Source organism: Sesamum indicum, linkage group LG3 (assembly GCF_000512975.1).
Source record: "Sesamum indicum cultivar Zhongzhi No. 13 linkage group LG3, S_indicum_v1.0, whole genome shotgun sequence".
In the NCBI taxonomy this organism is placed as follows: Eukaryota; Viridiplantae; Streptophyta; class Magnoliopsida; order Lamiales; family Pedaliaceae; genus Sesamum; species Sesamum indicum.
This window is the reverse complement of record NC_026147.1, coordinates 2,928,378-2,946,845: the sequence shown is the minus strand read 5'-3', so window position 1 is coordinate 2,946,845 and position 18,468 is coordinate 2,928,378. Positions and strand designations below refer to the sequence as shown.

Here is an 18,468-nt window from a genome sequence, read left to right as displayed (position 1 = left end):
CTGTTCTTATAATAACCAATCTGTCCAACAAGTCAACTGGTATACCATGAGGACTAGACATGTCTGTCCCTCTGCAAAGCAATGTTATCAACTCAGCCTTTTTTATATGGTTTAGCTGTCAAGGAAGTGGGAAATGCCCCAGGAGATGACAGGACTATATTCACCTTACAAAATAGCAATTTTCTAAGGAAACTGATTAAATGTGTTAGAAAGTTAAAAAATCTAATTAAAGTTGTACCAAAAATGATTCATCTGACAAAGCAACCTAAATTACAAGGAGGTTTGGTGCAGCACTTAGGTGATCCCTCGGCTGAAAATTTTCCAAATAAATGAAGGAAATGAATGACAGAAGGCACCAGCATAACACATACCTGACACTGCAAATTCCTCGATTTGTTGCGAATATCACTATGGGAGATAGTGAACTTTCTAAAGCACGGTTTAAATAAGAAAAGCACTCCATATCCAACATATGAACCTGAGTTATTCTTAAAAGATCAGGGAAGACCCAAGCATACAGCTAATGATAAAATTTAAAGGCATGTTCGTGGATAGAACCTCATCAATAAATAAGACACCAGGAACTAGTTCTGCCACACCTTCATCTATATACCGGTTAACAACCTGCAATTAGTTACCCATAAAATGGTAAACTCTTTTAAGCATTTCCGAAGTCAAAAATTGGTCCATGAAACAAATAGGATACCTGCAACAGTGCTTTCATGAAGTAACAACATACCTTATTTATTTCCTGCCGTAGTTTGTCGGTGATTTCAGTTTTCCTGGGCTTCATCATTTGACCCATCAGGGACAATATATCTTGTCCTCCTTGAGGCCGTGCATTTGCAGCATCAAGATCATGCAATGTCACATCCTAAATGAGGCAGCAATATTCACATTAAAAGGCCAGTAACAAGTTAGGCTATTTTTTTTGTTTAGACAACAAAACCCAAGTTCAGAATGTTCATGATGAGAACTGCACATATCATCTAAAACATCATGACTAGAAAAAAAACTGGAGATGTTCAGATTAACCTCTGAAGAATGCTATAAATAACTAGGCAGAATTAAACTCAAGAAAGAGAGCATAGGAGCAGAAGACAAGATAGCAATTGAAGAAAAATGAAATATATGTGTGGAATCTCAATAAAGTAAGGAACACAACAAACTCTCAAACATAGGCTTCATATTTTCAATGTCAAAAGTTCTAAGAATCAAGTTAGGGACTAAATGCAACTTTTCATCCAAACAACATGAGAACACAGGCCAAAGGTGTATTAAAGGCCATGCTCAAAACTCCTGATGACAACAATTAGTGTGTTGCTTCCAATATCCATAAGTAATGTAGTGGAACTCGTAGTAATCAACAGAACAATCTTGCATGGCATGGGGAGTCGGGGACACACCTGGACTATCTCCTTCTTTTTGTGAACCTCTCCTTTAGGAAGTGGAACATATTCTTCTGCTTCTAGATCAAATTCAGTAGCAAAAGCATCACTTCTTCCCACCCTTTTAACAGCTCCACTATTTGCTTCAATGTATATAACATCGCCAACAGCAACCTGCAGTTTGTACCGTTAATTTTGTAGCTACAAGATACAGGAAATAAGAGACATAAAATGCATAAAGGAACATGGCAAAATAGTTTTGTTAAGGTTCATGCAGCATCCTTTAAAATGAGTTTACAGAAAGTAGACTCATGCTGGTGAGTATATAGATAGGAATGCCATTCTAGAAGTTCCATATAGCAGTGTGGAGCACAAGCACACGGCACACGACACAAAGTAATTGTACAAGATTTAGCCCAAAAGGGTTTATTGGGAACTAACCTTTTCCTTGATCAAAGCATCATATATTGTTGGATCCAATTTCAATTGTTTGGTTCCTTTTACAGTTTTCAACCCAATAATCACATGGCTTATACTTTTGCCATATCCACCTGTCACGCTCTCTGTCTCTTCTGGTGATAGTTCAGTTACCTATCATGGAAGCAGCAGAGGTATAAGAAAAAATTAACAAAAAATAACGTAATCTACCTACATATTCTATAAATCCCACAAATAGCCTGAGGAATGGCTTGTAATTTTAATTATTTTTTACGAAGGGATTAAATTACCTCTCCCTCATAAACCTCCTTGTTTTCCTTAATACGGAGACCTATAGCTCGTCGAAAGTTCTCCATTAGAACCTCAGTCTTCTTCACTTCTGATGAATACACTTCTGATCCAACCATTGGGCAAAATGGAACCTGCATGTTACCAGGCACAAAGAGAATCAATATGCCACATTAAGAACACAAGAGATAACATTTAAACTACTTACAAAAATCTTAGCATGTATTTTTGTTCCAATTGTGAAAAAACTAAATTCCCCTTCTTTATTATGTACAAATTGGTTGTTAAACCAAAATAAAAATAAGACGAGCAAGTTTGTTTGGATTATGTTTCCAGCTTTCTGCCAGAGTGGGAGTCCAATAGAGTTAGCACTCAGAAACAGCCATAATGGGCTGCACTCTTTCAAAGAAGCATCTAACCCGTCCTCCTAAGAAAAGGTTCCCATTAAAGAAAGATGGCAGGTAGCGAAGTTCTTAAGTCTGAATGGCACTGATTACACAGAGGTAGTAGGGAAAAAATAGTTCAAGGAAGCTATTGAACCAGGGCCTGATAGGCAAGCTTCTCAATAAGACACTTGGACCATTGTGGAAAAGAGCAACTTTATCAACATAGAAAATTCTCTTCAGCATTTGAAGGCCTTATCGAAGACCTTCAACCTTGAGGGTGACTAACTGAAGATCCAAACTTCTACTCTCTACCTCTCCACCACTTTGCAGACATATGGTATAAAAAATTAAACAAATTAACAGCATTGCCATTAACTTTCTCAAATTATAACACCATAATAAATGAAAAAAATAAGACATATTCAGTAACACCAATAACAAGCTCCATCGAACATAAGAAATAGTGCCGCCAATATATACCTTGCTACCAAGTTCTTGGGAGATTCCTAGGGCAAGAGCTGTTTTTCCAGTACCAGGAGGCCCAGCAAGTAATAGGGCACGCCCAGCCATCTTCTTTTGCCGAATCATATCAACCACAAGGCCAGCAGCTTCCCTTGCAGATGCCTGGCCCACAAATCCAGCAGCCAAAGGCATTGCCTTTCCATTGGGCTAACAACGCAATCAACAAGAAGCACAATTAAATCAGTTAATAGAAAGAACATTGTTAATGATCACTTTGAACATGAAGGGGAATCACAAAGATATGGAGAACAAAGAAAATTTTGATTGTCTCCATGAACTCTACCATTACAAATAACCAAATAATAAAAAAGCAATATTTAATTCAAACAGGCGTTCCTTACTTTCCCTCCTGTTTTACTACTTCAATAATGGTGTTCTCCACAACAAATCAAATACTCTGACCACGCCTCTCTTTAACTTCTCACTTTCAAGATTCCAATAGAATTCATAAAATATGGAAAAGCCAAAAACACAATCTTTATCATAAGTAACAAACAGAAAAACCCCAAACCCATAATTACAAAACAGCCCACTAAACCACAACTGGAGGTGACTAAAAGCTCTGTAATGCAGAGCAGCAGAACAACTAACCAAAGACACGGGAAAGAAAGTCTAAGGAGAAACAACACAGAGCAGAAAAAGAAATTACTGAAAGTTACCTCAAGCCCCAGGCCTTTAATATGAGTGTGAGTGGCTATTCTCTGCTTTTTCGTCGTGGATTGTACTTCTTCTATCTTCATCTTGCCCTTCTTCCTTCTCTTGTACTCTGATAAATTCCCTTTTCTAAATTTCCTTTTCTGGCAACGTCTCTCTGTAGGTTTGTAGAAGCTTCTCTTCTTCTAATGGAGGGGAAGTGTGAGTTTTTGCTTTTGGGAGGAAATTAGTGTAAGCTTCAAAACAAACGATAAAGAAGAAGTTGAGGAAATACCCATTAAAAGTAGTGACAATTTGCATATTATCATCTTTAATTTCTGATGATAAATTGCAATAGAATGCGTCACCGGCAAGATGATTTCAGTAATCCAACAAAAATTTTCCATGAAAAAAATGTGCTATGTACGCAATAAAGATACTAATGCAGACACCATACAAGTGTAATGAAACAAAATACAAATGCTGGAGAAAAATGTTAACAAGTATAAAAAGACTAGAACAACAAAATTAAAACAAAATGAGAAACCAATTTCCACTTTCCCTTTATTCTAAAGAACCATCTTCTCCCCATATCGCCGCCCATACACAACCCAACGGTGAGACCAAATGAGATGTAATGGCAAACCTGTTCGAGCTTCTTGCTTGGCAGGCACAACAGCAATCACCTTCCTCGTTACAGAGGACGCTGGCAGATGGATTGGGGCTTGCAATCGTTGGTTGGGGGCTAGGGTTTTAGGGTTTAGAATTGGAAATTGGGGGAGAAAGAAAAAAGAACAAAGAGTGGGAAAGAAACGAGAAAGAAATTGGGCTGGTGATGGGCTACTAATTTATTGTTATAAATATAAATTATTAATTAATTTAACAATAATATAATTAATAAAAATATAGAAAATTATATACATTAAATTATCAAAATATTTATATATAATTTTCTATAGTTATTAATATTAATAAAAAAATAGATATAAATTATTTTTTAAAAGTTGTTGATCTTTATTATATACAAAAAAAACAAAATAAGACACGAATTTTTTAAATCAAAATACAAAATAATAATTGATCTCATTATATATATAATAGAATAAAAGTAAAAATAATTAAATTTATTCAACCATCGTCGCCATCATCATCATCATTATTATTATTATTATTATTACAATCTTTAAATAAATTCAATGGAATCATCAAATTTTGACATAAATTTATAAGCAATAAAATGGATTACATACTATGTATCTTTATATAAATATAAAACTCACAAAATAATTAATTGTTAGTACTTGTCAATTTAAAAAAGTGTAAGAGATTATAAATAAATATTGATATATTACATAAAATTTATATGCATCATATTAAATAATTATTTTTAAAATATTAAAACTTACTAAATTAATGATTAAGCTTGTTTTTGTATAAAAATTAAATATATAAATAAAAGTACCATCATTTGTTATTTTCTAAAATTAAAATATATGTTATTGATTTTAATTTTAAGTTGATAAAGTATCAAATATAAAATTAAATAAATAAAAATTTTAAAAGTAAAAAATGAGGAATAGAACATAAGACAAATTTGCAAAAAGAATCCTCTTCTTCCTCTCATTTTATGTAGCTCTTCCTAGCTCGAATAGAAAAATCATCAATCTTAATTTTTAATCGTATCAGTTTGATATAATTACAAACACTTTCTCGTTATTTGAAAACTCCCTGATAATAACGTTCGTCCAATAATTGACTCATTTCGTTAGCTTCCGTTATGGTTTAATCAAAATTCTATATTAAATTTTTCAAAATGCCCATTTTTTGAACCTAAATTATAATTTTATATATTGTTTAAAAAAAATTATAATAACATCCGTCCAAGATCGAATTTTTATATTTTTTTTTCCCTGATAATAACACCATCCAAATATTTTTTTAAAAAAATAAAATTTTAGCAAGGGTAAAGTTAAAATTTTCACCACACCAACTAAAAGTGACATAATTATATCAATATCAAAATTACGAATAATTTTTCAAAAAATAGTTTGGCATCCGTAGTCGTATCAAATTTTATAGGAGCTCGATGTAATTTAACATAAAATTAATTCTTTTTACAATACTGAAAAATAAAAACAAGTTGAGCAGCGGGTTTGTTTGTTTGTGTTTTCATTTTCAGTGAAAAATATTTGTTCTCAATTTTGTATAGGTTTTGTATGAAATGAGAATATGTTTGAATTAGTTAATTATGCTGTGTTTTTATATTGAATTAGTTAATTAGTTAATTGTGAAATAAATATATAATAAATTCAATCATACAAAAACTTATTACTAGAAAAAATAATTATTAAGACTATATAGTGAACATAAACAATAATTTGACTCACGAGCTTACCATAATAACCTTAGATGATAATAAATTCTAAAATGACTTAAAATAAATTTTAAGAAAAAAAAAAGCAAAGTATTAATGAATTAAATTAGTATTAAAAACTTAGAAGTATAACAAGAAAGCTATTTTTTTTTTGATGTTTCAATAGTATAAATTAACTATTAAAATAATCAACTTAAAAAAATAAAATTAAATTAAAAGCCACATATTTTATTAAAAGGGGGGGGGGGGCTAGCTGGCCCAATTCAGCTGGGACTTCGACGATTAGATTGGGCTGGTCCCACATATCAATATTTGTGACCGTCCCGATCCGAAGCGAGCTTGGACCAAACAAGTCTATTTTTAATTGTTTCAATCAGATCTTGGGCCGAGTTGGATTTTCTTTTTAGGTGAAATGTAAGTTTTCATTCATCCAATAATATTTACAGTGTACTCCGGGCCGAGTTGGATTTTGATATCAAGCTATGGTGTCAAATCAACATATTTTTCAATGAGAATACATACGCACAAACACAAACAAACAAGCTATAACATTGTTTTGTTTTTCTTGTTTTGTAGAGCATCTAACTTTTTAAATTCAAACTGCAATTAGAAAACAATCTTTTAAACTATAATATCACCAAAAAAAGGAAAATTAGTTATAACATCTAATTTGGCCTCTATGCCCACACTACTAAGGTTACAAGAATGGGTTTAAAAAATGTCTAAACAAGTTAAGAATTTACGTCTATTTAACGATTTGATCGACTTGAATTCTTTATAAAATTCTTCTAAAAATTGATATTTGAGTAAATTAATAAACCTACTTTATAATTTTTTTTTATAAATTATCATTGTTTCTGTAAGTGTAGCCAAAACATTAGTCATAGCTGTGCCTAAAAATCATGGAGAATATTGATTAATCATGGTAAATAATTAAGTTTTTGCTTCTGGTTTTATTTAATAGTGATTAGTAGTATCAAGTTACCATATTTTTTAAGCAGTGATCATTCATAGTTTAACGAAAACTTAAATTTTTTTTAGGAAAAAGTATTATTTTAGTCCGCTAAGTATGCCTAATTTTAATTTTAGTCCGATTACTATGTCCATTTTTTTAGGTATAGTAACTTACGAAATTGCTTACTTTTAGTCCTTTGGCAGATTTTCGGACAATTTTACCCCTATGAGACTAAACTGCCTTTCAAAAGTTGCGTAGGGGTAAAAATGCCCGAAAATATGCCAGAGGACTAAAAGTAAGCAATTTCATAAGTTACTGGACCTAAACAAAAATGGATCTAGTTATCGGACTAAAATTAAAATTAGGCATACTTAGCAGACTAAAATAATATTTTTTCTTTTTTTTTATAATGCAGCATTATATGAAGGTTCATCAATCTCAAGCCACACAACGGTTGTTCGCCGTTGTTTTTGCAAGTATATAGTTAAAATATTTATCATATTGGCTATAGCTCGTATCCATGGTAAAAAAAGCTTTCATAGAATTGAAATTTTTGTGTCGAGTCTTGTTTAACCATATTTAAAATAATTTCTTCACCACGATTTTTTGTTTAATATAGAATAAAATTTATTTTTATTTTTGTAGAAAAATAAAATAATCCATTTATGTGGGGATGATTCCATATAGGACATGCCAACGTGCTCACCATACATTAAATAAATAAATAATAAAAAAAAAGAACAAAATGCAAACAACTCCCTTATGATATTGTAAATGAGCAAATTATCCCATTGAAAAGAAAAAATAGCAATTTGCCTTCAGTGTTTTCTAAAATACAACAATTTACATCCATATATATTTTAAAATGAAGCAATTTACCTCTTTAGATAGGGGGGTAAATTGCTTGATCTTAAAAAGCACAAGGGGATAAACTGCTATTTTTATGTTTATAAGGGAGTAATTTGTTCATTTACAAGATCATAGGAGGTAAATTGCTATTCACCCAATAAAAAAAAGTCTCTCTATTGATCATATCATATCATATCAATATCAACGGCAAATTCAATTCAAATAATTAATTCAAATTCATATGAAAATGCAAGCACTTACTTTGAAAAATAATAAAAATTAGAGAAAATTATATTTACACTATCTGAGATTAGACCAAAATACATAAATACCTCTTACTTTTTATAAAATTACAGCTACACCTCTTGAGGTTGTAATTGTAATCACAACTATACCCCTATTCAAATGCAAAACTTACACAAACACCCTCTCAAAAATATTATACTAACACCCTTCAAGAAGTGTGGCTATAATTTAATAAAATACTGGGGGTGTTTGTATAATTTAACTTAAAATAAGGGAGTTCAATATAATTTACCTTAAAAATTACGAGCCAAACAAGCATAATCATCATAATAGTATTAGTAAATTGGAAAATTTTGCTTTCAATCACTTTCCGGCACACTTTGGCCCGACGGCTAAATAAACAAATATAAATAATGAATTGTGAGATAATTAATTTTAAAAAAATGATTATGATATTTAAATTTATAATTTTTTAATTGAGTATTAAAATATAGATGGTAATTAAATTTTAAAATTGACACTTCAAGAAATAGAATATTTAATCGTAATTAATTGTTATAGTTTAAAAATTAATAGTCGTAGTAAAAAGTTATTGACCATGGTCGCGCAACTATTGCTGGCCGTAGTTTTTGCAATTCCGGCTAATACCACTAGGAAAAAATTACTATTAGCTACAATATTAATGACTCCGGCCAAAAATCATGGTAAATGACTATTATTAATTATAATTAAATAAATCCGCCATGAAAAACTTATTTGAAAAAATTATTTGTCATGGCAAATGTTCTAGCCACATCCACAACAATCACAGCCAACAACCATTGCGTGGCCGTGGTCATAACTATCTGTTACGGTTATTTGTTATTAACTATGGCAATTAAACCGTAGTTAAATGTTATAATTTTTATAGTGTTTATTTGTAATGGTAAAAGCCAGGCAAAATACTTGTCATGGTTCATAACATGGCAAAAATAGTTTTTATAGTGAATAAATTAAGTTTTTAATTTTTGTTTTTGTTAACCATAATTAATAATAGTTATTTACCACGACTTTGATTTATAGTCAAGAACACCGTAGGTAATAGTAATTTTTTTCTAATATAATATCAATTTTATGGTTAATATTAAAGAAAAAATAATTATTTTATGTGAATAATGGATAAATAGATCAAAAATAATTACAGTAGGATGAAAAATCATGAGAAAATACTGATTAACTATGGTGAAAATTTAAGTTTTGTATTGATTTTATTTAATCATACTTAGTAATATTAATTTATCTTAATATTTAAAATCATAGTCATTTATAGGGATAATTACACTCCCCTCTCCTGAGGTTTGTTTTCATCTAATAAATAAGTCCATTCGTTAGTTAAAATTCAACGAAGTTGCTGATATCGACAAAAAGATCAGAAAAAATATCTATGTTTAACCCTGATTGCCTTATTATTGATTTATTGCAGGTCATGTGGGATCGTACATTTTCACCGTTGTAAGGGTAGTTTAGTCCAAAAAAATTCTCTGACCTGTAATAATTCAGTAATAAGTCAATTGAGAGTAAATATAAAGTTCCATTAAGGATTTTTTGTCAATATCAGTAACTTCAGTGAATTTTGGCCAACAAATGAATTTATTTATAAGATGAAAATAAATATTAGAGGTATCAGATGTAATTTTTCAAATCATAACGATGATATGATTAAAAGTGGGCAATGATCTAAAAATGGAGACTCAGTTGGGAAGCTGCTTTTCCTTTGTATCCGAAAGTTAGTCGATTGCAACTTTCTTTGAGCTGCTCTCCTTTCAACTATTATTTGGCTTTTCAGATTCCATTTCGTACGTTACCTAATCTACAGCTTTTTCTAAGCCAACTTTCAAAAAGTCTATTGGGCATAATTAAAGGTTAGTAAAAGTTAAAAGGTGGTTGAGCTACACATATGTCTAAGTTTTTCTATTTTATAATTTTAAGGGTAAATTACAGATACGTTCTTTGAGGTCTGATATAATTATGAATATTTTTTTATTATTTAAAAAATTACAAATATCCCCCTCAAATGAAAAATAATTATGCAGTTCTTATATGATGATGATGTGGAAATTACTATTTTTACCCTTATTAAGTTTTTCTTTTTTTTTTTAAAAGAATAAAAGAATCTGAGGATGGGTAAAAATAAATTATTGATTGGGCACATTATCTGTAAAAATATTTTTTAAAAATTTAAAAATTAAATAAAATTAAAATTTATAATTCAGAGGCATTTTGATCAATTTACTAAAAAGTTTGGATGAAAACGTAATAGAGGCTCATGGAATGGACTTCTTGTTAGACGGACGTTAAAATTAAGGGGATATTTGGAATTTTTAAATAATGATGAGATATTTGTAATTATGTCACACCTCAGAGCAGGTACTTGTAATTTACCTTAGTTTTAGTAAGGAATAATTACAGCGTTCATCCCTAAGATTTTGTATAATTACACATAAATTTCTTGTAGTTTGACAAGTTACATCTGGTACCGTGACGTTTGTTTCCATCTAACAAATAGATCCTTATGTTAGCCAAGATTCACAAAATTTGCTAATATTAGTAAAAAATAAAAAAGAAAATAAATAAAAAATTGGTTAAATCCATTTTGACTCCCTGTGATATATCAAAATATAAAAAATCCCCCTATGAAATTTTTAATATAAAAAACCACCCCTATGTTACGAATAAATAATCACACCGCCCCCTAATCAATTTGAGTCTATTTTTTAGAAATAATGACTAAAATACCCCTTTCAATTAACCGGTCAAACTAGACTTATTAATTTATAATTATTTTAATTTATAACTATCAAAATATATATATAATAGATATAATTATAATTTATAAAAAAATTCAAAATAACAATTACCCCCTCCCCCTCCCCCCACGCCACCTTCTTCCCCACCCCCACCTGCTTTGCCCACACCCCTCTCGCCTCCAACCCCCCCTCTCTCCCCCCCACTCCCCCCTTTTATATATATATAATTAATTTTTAATTGATTTAATTAAAATAATATTTTATTTTATTATAAATTAAGTAATTATTATATAAAATAATATTTTATTATTAATAAGAATATGTAATATTTTAATATTAATACATTTATATAATATTATATATATTAAATTTGAGAGAAGGGCAAAAATGTCAAAAAAAGGTACTCTCGTATGAAAATTGCAGTCAAAGCCTGTGTGGCTCAATCTTTATACGGAGGGGTTTTTTTTAACTTTATTTTATATCATAAGGGGTAGTTATACTTTAATTTTCATAGGAATTTTTTTGAACATTTCTATTATCACAGGGAGGTCTCTAAATTTTTTCCAATAAAAATTACTATCACATGGATGTATTTATTTAATCAAAATTTATTATAATTTATTATTAATTATTTATTGAATCAAAAGTTATTATAATTTATTATTAATTATTCTTAATATAGTAATATATTGATTGAATTGATATAATACTATAATTTATTATTAATCATTCTTAATATATTAATGTATAGTAATATATACCTACGAATTTTAACATGAAAATGCATCATTTTAGTTAAATTACAATGGTTTTAAGTTCTTGGAACTATAGTTCGAGTGAAATTGAATTCCTATTAATTAATTTAGAGGAATTATTTTAAAAAAATTAAAGGAATTGTTTTAAAAAATAAATTAAAGGAATTGTTAATATTTCATAACAAATAGTTTTGCAAGAGGGCTTAGCCCACTGAGTTAATGGATAATGTTTACAATTACTTAATAAATTGTAGTTGTACGGAATGCACTTTGATTTGTACCTCATGTGAACATCTACCAAAAAGCTTTTTCTACAAGTGACTTCTTCCTCTTTGCAAATTCCTTTTTATTTTATTTTTATACTAGTCGTTATGGCACGTTGTTTTTACGTGTAATAATAAATAATTTTTTATATTTTAAAATAAATTATAAATAAGAGTTAAATTGAACGACGGTGTAGTTATAGTAAATTCATAAAGCACTACGTCATGAATCTACCATAACTCAAACGTAAAGCCTTAAATTGTGCAGTTTCCGTTGCCCTTATAGAGCCAATATGCTATAAATCTGTCGAAAATTAAAATCCTACATGGATGCCGCATACATCGTTATAATAGATTCATAGAGACAATATCCATAAGTCTGTCAAACATGACAACCCTATAACAGACAAATAAATAAATTACACCACAGAACGGCTAAAAAATCAAAATTCTGACCCTGTGCCTTTTTAATATATATGACAAACTCGATGAAGTAATCCATCACAAATTTAGGACCTTAACTCATCGAGAGATAAACACATATCAGAACGTACGTTTACCTTCCGGACCATATTATTGGTGGTGGTTTTCAATCTATGTTGCTTTTCTTCTTGCATTTCTTACAAAACAACCAAACCTTACTTTAAACAAAACTAAAGACAAAAGTAGTGCATTATTGTCCAATCCAGCATGTGCACTAACACATACTTCAATCCCTCTAATTTAAATATTACAAACTTTATTTTTTAATATGAGATTTAAATAATATTTTTCAAACAAACTAATATAGAATATTAACTCTGAGTCAGAAAACATATAAAATACTTTTTATTATTCTGTGGTATACTATTTCTTTTTTTACAGATTCTCAACAATAATAAAATAAATAATGTGGATTATACAAATAAATGTAATAATTATGCATACATTTTACAGGGTATCGCAACGTGCTAAGCATAATAATTTATGTTCGTTGAATTTTTAAAATTTGATTGTTTCGAAGTTTATTTTGTCCTTTTTCTCTATTTTATCAGTATCTTGTAAATAAAAATTTGACGCCAACTCACTTGAATCAATATTTATGCAAAATTTATTTTAAATTTTACGCCAGTAATATCTGTCTTACCTCCTAAATAAACAACAAATGGAATATTATTATATTTATTATTTTAGTAAGTTTGTGTTGCGGAAAAACTAATAATTATTTTACAAAATAAGTTACACATAATTCAAATTTACTGCATAGTTTACTTAATAATATTCCATAAGTAGTTTTGTTTCTGCAGTAATATTTGTCAAACCACGCAACAAATAGTAGAAAGGTAAAATTATAATTTTGGTCCTGTAACTTTAAGTTATTAGCACTTTTGATCTATAACTAACTCTATTTAGACTTTTAGTCATTTTTTTCTACGAATTTTAGTCATGAATATCTGAAATTTAGTTCTTTTTTTTTTTTTTGCTAATATAGTTCTGTATTGACAATTTTGATCCTAACGTCTCATAGTTATGGGGCAAAAAATGAGATCTATTATAATGTGAAGGGGACCAAAATTGTTCATACAGGATTAAATTTGCTAAAAAAGGCCTAAATGTGATATGCTCAGGAGTAAATTCGTCAAAAGGACTAAATGAATAAGTATAGGACCAAAAGTACTACCGACATAAAGTTATAGGACAAAAAATATAATTTTGCCTAGTAAAAATAACGTTTAATTAATTAGAAATCTTGTTTTTATAAATTTACCAGCATTTTGCACGCAACGAAAATTAACCCAATAATGAATATATTTTTCTGATAATAATTAGGATTAATTACACTTAAACTCTCTTTGACAATGCGACATTACACTTACACCCCTTCAAAAACTTTTCGTTTACATTTAATCTTCTTTGAAGTACTATGCATAAAGGGATCTCTTCCGAAAATGCTAACATCAGCAAAAAAAAAAATTACATAAATTTTTAATTTTATCCCTCATTTAATATTTCACTTTTATATTTTTGTACTTATAAAGGGATAATGTACTATATATAGAGTGAGTGTACATCATAACATTTTTTTTCCTTATAAGTACAAAATTATTATATGAGAATGTCAAATAAGGGGTAAAATTAAAAATTTAAGTAATTTTTTTCTAGCATCAGCATTTTTCGTCAGACCCCAAAGAAAGTAAATTAAGTGTAAACAATGAATTTTTGGAGAGATTGTAAGTATAATTTTTAAACTTTTTTGGAAGAAAGTGTAATTTAACATTTTTAAAGGGATCTAAATGTAATTAACCCTAATAATGAATTAATTGATTAATTAAGCTTGTAATCTAAATATATGGACCAGTTTTCGATTTATTTGAGGTGGTTTTTTTTTTTTTTTTTTCAATAATGTATTCTTCAAACCTAAGTTTAAACTCATTTTTTTCTCTTTCTTTTTTTCCTCCCCTTTTTATACTTTACTTCACTTTCTCTATAATTCTTATAATGACTTTGAAATCAATCTAGGGATGTCTTTTTTCTTCTCTACTTCATAAAATATCAAAATAATGGAGTCATTTTCGTGTGTTCGATATAAAAAGCTGCTTTAATAGATATTTTATAAAGATCGCTTTAAACAATTTATGATTTACGAACTGTATCGGAACGTGTGACAGTGATAGGACGAAGAGGGTGTTTGCAATAGCTTAAAATAAGCGCTTACAAGCTTGTTGTTGAAAATAAATACAAAATAATGTTTTTGTTTTAGAACTTCCGTTTTGAACTACTTAAATTAAGTTAATTTAAGCAAAAGCTATAAGCGGATCCTATCAGCTTCTGCAACTTATTTGTAAAATTGTAATTATTAAGTCGTGTTTTCAAATACTTCGACTTTATTTTTTTTTCATTTTTAATTTTTGTTTTCAGACGCTCTAAGTTATGAGTATTGTTTATCTTACAACTTAATTGTGTTACAAAAGTAAATGTTATTGCAAACACCACATCCCGAAAGTAATCGAAACTTATTTTATTATTAATAATAATTAATAAATAAATTATACTTTTCCATGCAATTTTCATAATTGTTTGGTCTAAGAAATTAAACCATCAATAATTTTGTAAAAAGCAACAAAACCATTCATTATTAATTATTCTTTTTACTAATTTTATTTTCAAAATCTAAAGCGACATTAATTAAGTTTATTTTTTAATAGAACGATTTAGATTCGCGGGAAAGATATAAAAAAAAGAATTTGAAATGACTTCACATTAAAATAATTTAAAATTCGTTGATACTTTACAAAACATATATAGTTCAAACCGAGAACCGAATAATTTGAGATTCTTTTTAATGTAAAATTATGCAACAAATCCAGCGAAATTGATTATTAGGGATCTGAAATCTATACATTTAAATTCATCAATACGGACATGGTACAAAAGACAAAGAATTTTCTGTTTAAAAAAAGAGGGTAAACTGGACGTACACCTTTTAAAGTTAAATTAATTACACAAACCCTCCTTGCACTTTGCAGAATTACAAATACACCTCCTGACGAAGTGTCGATGTAATTTATCTCGTAAAACAATTGTGCAAGTTCTTGTCCAGAATAAAGTGTTGGCGTAGATTATAATTACAACTTCAAAAAATATATTTGTATATTCATAACGATCGTAGAGTATTTATATAATTAGACATAATTTCAACGGATATCGACACAATTTTTTTTAAAAGAAAAAGGGGGTTGTGAGGGGACAATGCATGTGGTGCAAATATCTACCCTAATTAATTAATAGACACAATAAATTATGTGCCATTACACACACACATACTTCCAAAAATAAATTGTCCCTTTTTTATGAAGAAAGTACATCCGTACTAGACCGTAACACCTCATACTTTCCTCATAATGTTCTATCTTTTTATTGCAAAAACAAAAAATATATTTGTATATTCATAACGATCGTAGAGTATTTATATAATTAGACATAATTTCAACGGATATCGACACAATTTTTTTTAAAAGAAAAAGGGGGTTGTGAGGGGACAATGCATGTGGTGCAAATATCTACCCTAATTAATTAATAGACACAATAAATTATGTGCCATTACACACACACATACTTCCAAAAATAAATTGTCCCTTTTTTATGAAGAAAGTACATCCGTACTAGACCGTAACACCTCATACTTTCCTCATAATGTTCTATCTTTTTATTGCAAAAATTAAATAAATAATTCAATTATTTGGCATTTTGCTTCATGATTTTTCATATGAGAACCCAACTCACCCACCATCATTTCAATTATTGTTTCTTTTCTTTTCTTTCTTGATTATTACTCCCACTACCCAAAAATAAAAAATAAAAAAATTAGCCGAACACCCTTTTAGTCGGAACTTCACTAGAGCAAAAACTAATGACGCATCAACAAACTGATCGAAAAATTAAAAATCTCCAAATTAAAGGGGTCATGTGCCCCCAAGCATGCGATTTTTCGGCGACATTTGAATTAAATATATAGATTGTTCTTAATTGTAATCCTCAATTACAAATTAATTTGGCTAAGTTTTTTTAAAACATTTTATAAGCTCCTACATTTTATAAGATGTTTTAGAAGCTTATAAGATATTGGATCTTATTTTAAAAATAAGCTTCTGAGGTGTTTGAATTTAATAAGACGTGAAAACATCTTATAAGATGTTAGAGTGCTTGGCATAATAAGGTCTTTTATTGGTAAAATAACTAAAATGAACGTGATACCATCAGAATCAAATAAATTGCTAATTCTTGACTTTATTTTGCTTTAAAAATGTTTAAAACGATTTAAAATAGTACACATTAGTTTAATTTTAAAAAATAAATAATAGAAAATCTTTTTATAATAACAAATAAAAAATGATGAATTATTATCTAAACTTTTGAATGAAAATAATATATATGTACATTCATGCTTGTCAAATATTAATATAGATATATAATTGATATTTCTTTCTTAATACAATGATGATTTGTAATCGTATAATTTATAATATTTTAAATTTATATTATTTTTATTTAATTATAATAATTTATTATTAAATAGTGAAGTATTTTTTGTTTTCCGAATGTTAGAAAAATTAAATAGTAAAATAAGTTTTTTAAATCCTAGAGCAGAGAGTGTGTGTGTGTGTGAGTGTATGAGCGGATACTTTTGTCTTATGACATTAAAAAAAAAGTTAGACAAATTAATTTTTTTATAAAGAGTTTATAAAATTCAAAATATTTTATTTTGAGATCTTAAAAGCTCTTTACAGAAAATATTGCCAAATAAATATCTAGAGCTTATAAGCTCTCAAACATCTTATAAGATGTTTTAAAGAGCTTATAAGTTTAGCCAAACACCCTCTACATGTGACGCCCCCTGAAATTATAGGACCAAAATTGTATTTTTTTTCTTTCCCGTTTGTTCCTCATGCCACATTATTAGAGATTGCCCAGAAACCAAAATAAAAAACTCAAACAATTAACGTGGTTAGGTGCAAAACCCGTGATAATTTTTAACTAATTTAGCTTTTTACCGATGAGATTTGAACTAGCAATTACAGTCCTGAATCGCAATTTTCAAATCCGACGGAATTTGATAGTACCACCACCCTATGATTAGTGGACTAAACTTGTAACTTTTTTTCTTAATTTATGTATATAGTATTATCTACGTATAAATATTTTTTTACCCTAACATGAACGTTTCTAGTATAACATAAATAATTTAATTCAATCATTTTTGAACGACGAATATAATTACATCTTACATGTTTCAATAAATATCTCGACTAAAATTCAAGATCCAAATAAAATAATAATAACAATAACAATAATAATAATAATATCTATATATTGGAATAGTTGGTTTTCACATTCCTAGTTGCTTCATATATCATATATATATATATATACATTAATTATGTGGACCATTGTATGCTATGGTTGGAATGCAAGTGGAGTTTGTAGATATTACTAATTTCATTTTCCTTTTTTTTTTAATAAATTTTGTGGCTACTCAAATTGCTCTCCATAATTTATTATTAAAAATTGCACCAATATCTACTTCTCTTGGTAGTTGGAACCATATACCTACATATATATATATAGGTGGGATTTAATTATTATGTGCATTAAATGTGCTATATTTATTGCACTATACAAACATGGATATAAATCATTTTTTTCCTTTATTCCAAAATTATTACTACATTTTGGATTAAAATTTTATTTATAAATACAATGTGTATAGCAACGAAACCTAGATCAGTTGGCGAAATTGAGGCTTCATGATCTTAGATCAGTTGGCGAAGTTGAGGCTTCATGATCTTAGAGGTCATGGGTTCCAACACCGCCATAGTAGGTGTTGGTTAAATCTAGTTTCTTCGATATTATTTGATCAAGGTATGATTGTTGTAATGGTCTTTGTTAGATATTGATATTTGATAGGAATAATTGTAATCGGTTTATTTCAATAAATAATAATACATCGCTCTTGCTTCAAAAAAAAAAAAAAAAAGAAAAATAGAATGTGTATAATTTTTTGCTTCCAAATATACAAGTATTGTAGATTTTTTTGGGTAAATATAA

The 18,468-nt window shown here is 28.7% G+C and overlaps 1 protein-coding gene across 1 annotated transcript in view; it reads right to left on the bottom strand.

The window, feature by feature from the left end:
• LOC105157116 (ruvB-like protein 1) overlaps positions 1–4,474 on the bottom strand; it is a 5,632-nt gene extending 1,158 nt beyond the window's left edge. The window contains exons 1-10 of the mRNA XM_011073416.2: positions 4,302–4,474; positions 3,682–3,912; positions 2,981–3,169; positions 2,117–2,248; positions 1,830–1,979; positions 1,407–1,562; positions 740–874; positions 559–624; positions 372–478; positions 3–71 (exon numbers count right to left, since the gene is read on the bottom strand). Coding sequence (XP_011071718.1) covers positions 3–71; positions 372–478; positions 559–624; positions 740–874; positions 1,407–1,562; positions 1,830–1,979; positions 2,117–2,248; positions 2,981–3,169; positions 3,682–3,762 — 1,085 coding nt within the window. The 5' untranslated portion in view covers positions 3,763–3,912; positions 4,302–4,474. The remainder of the gene's footprint in view (positions 1–2; positions 72–371; positions 479–558; positions 625–739; positions 875–1,406; positions 1,563–1,829; positions 1,980–2,116; positions 2,249–2,980; positions 3,170–3,681; positions 3,913–4,301) is intronic.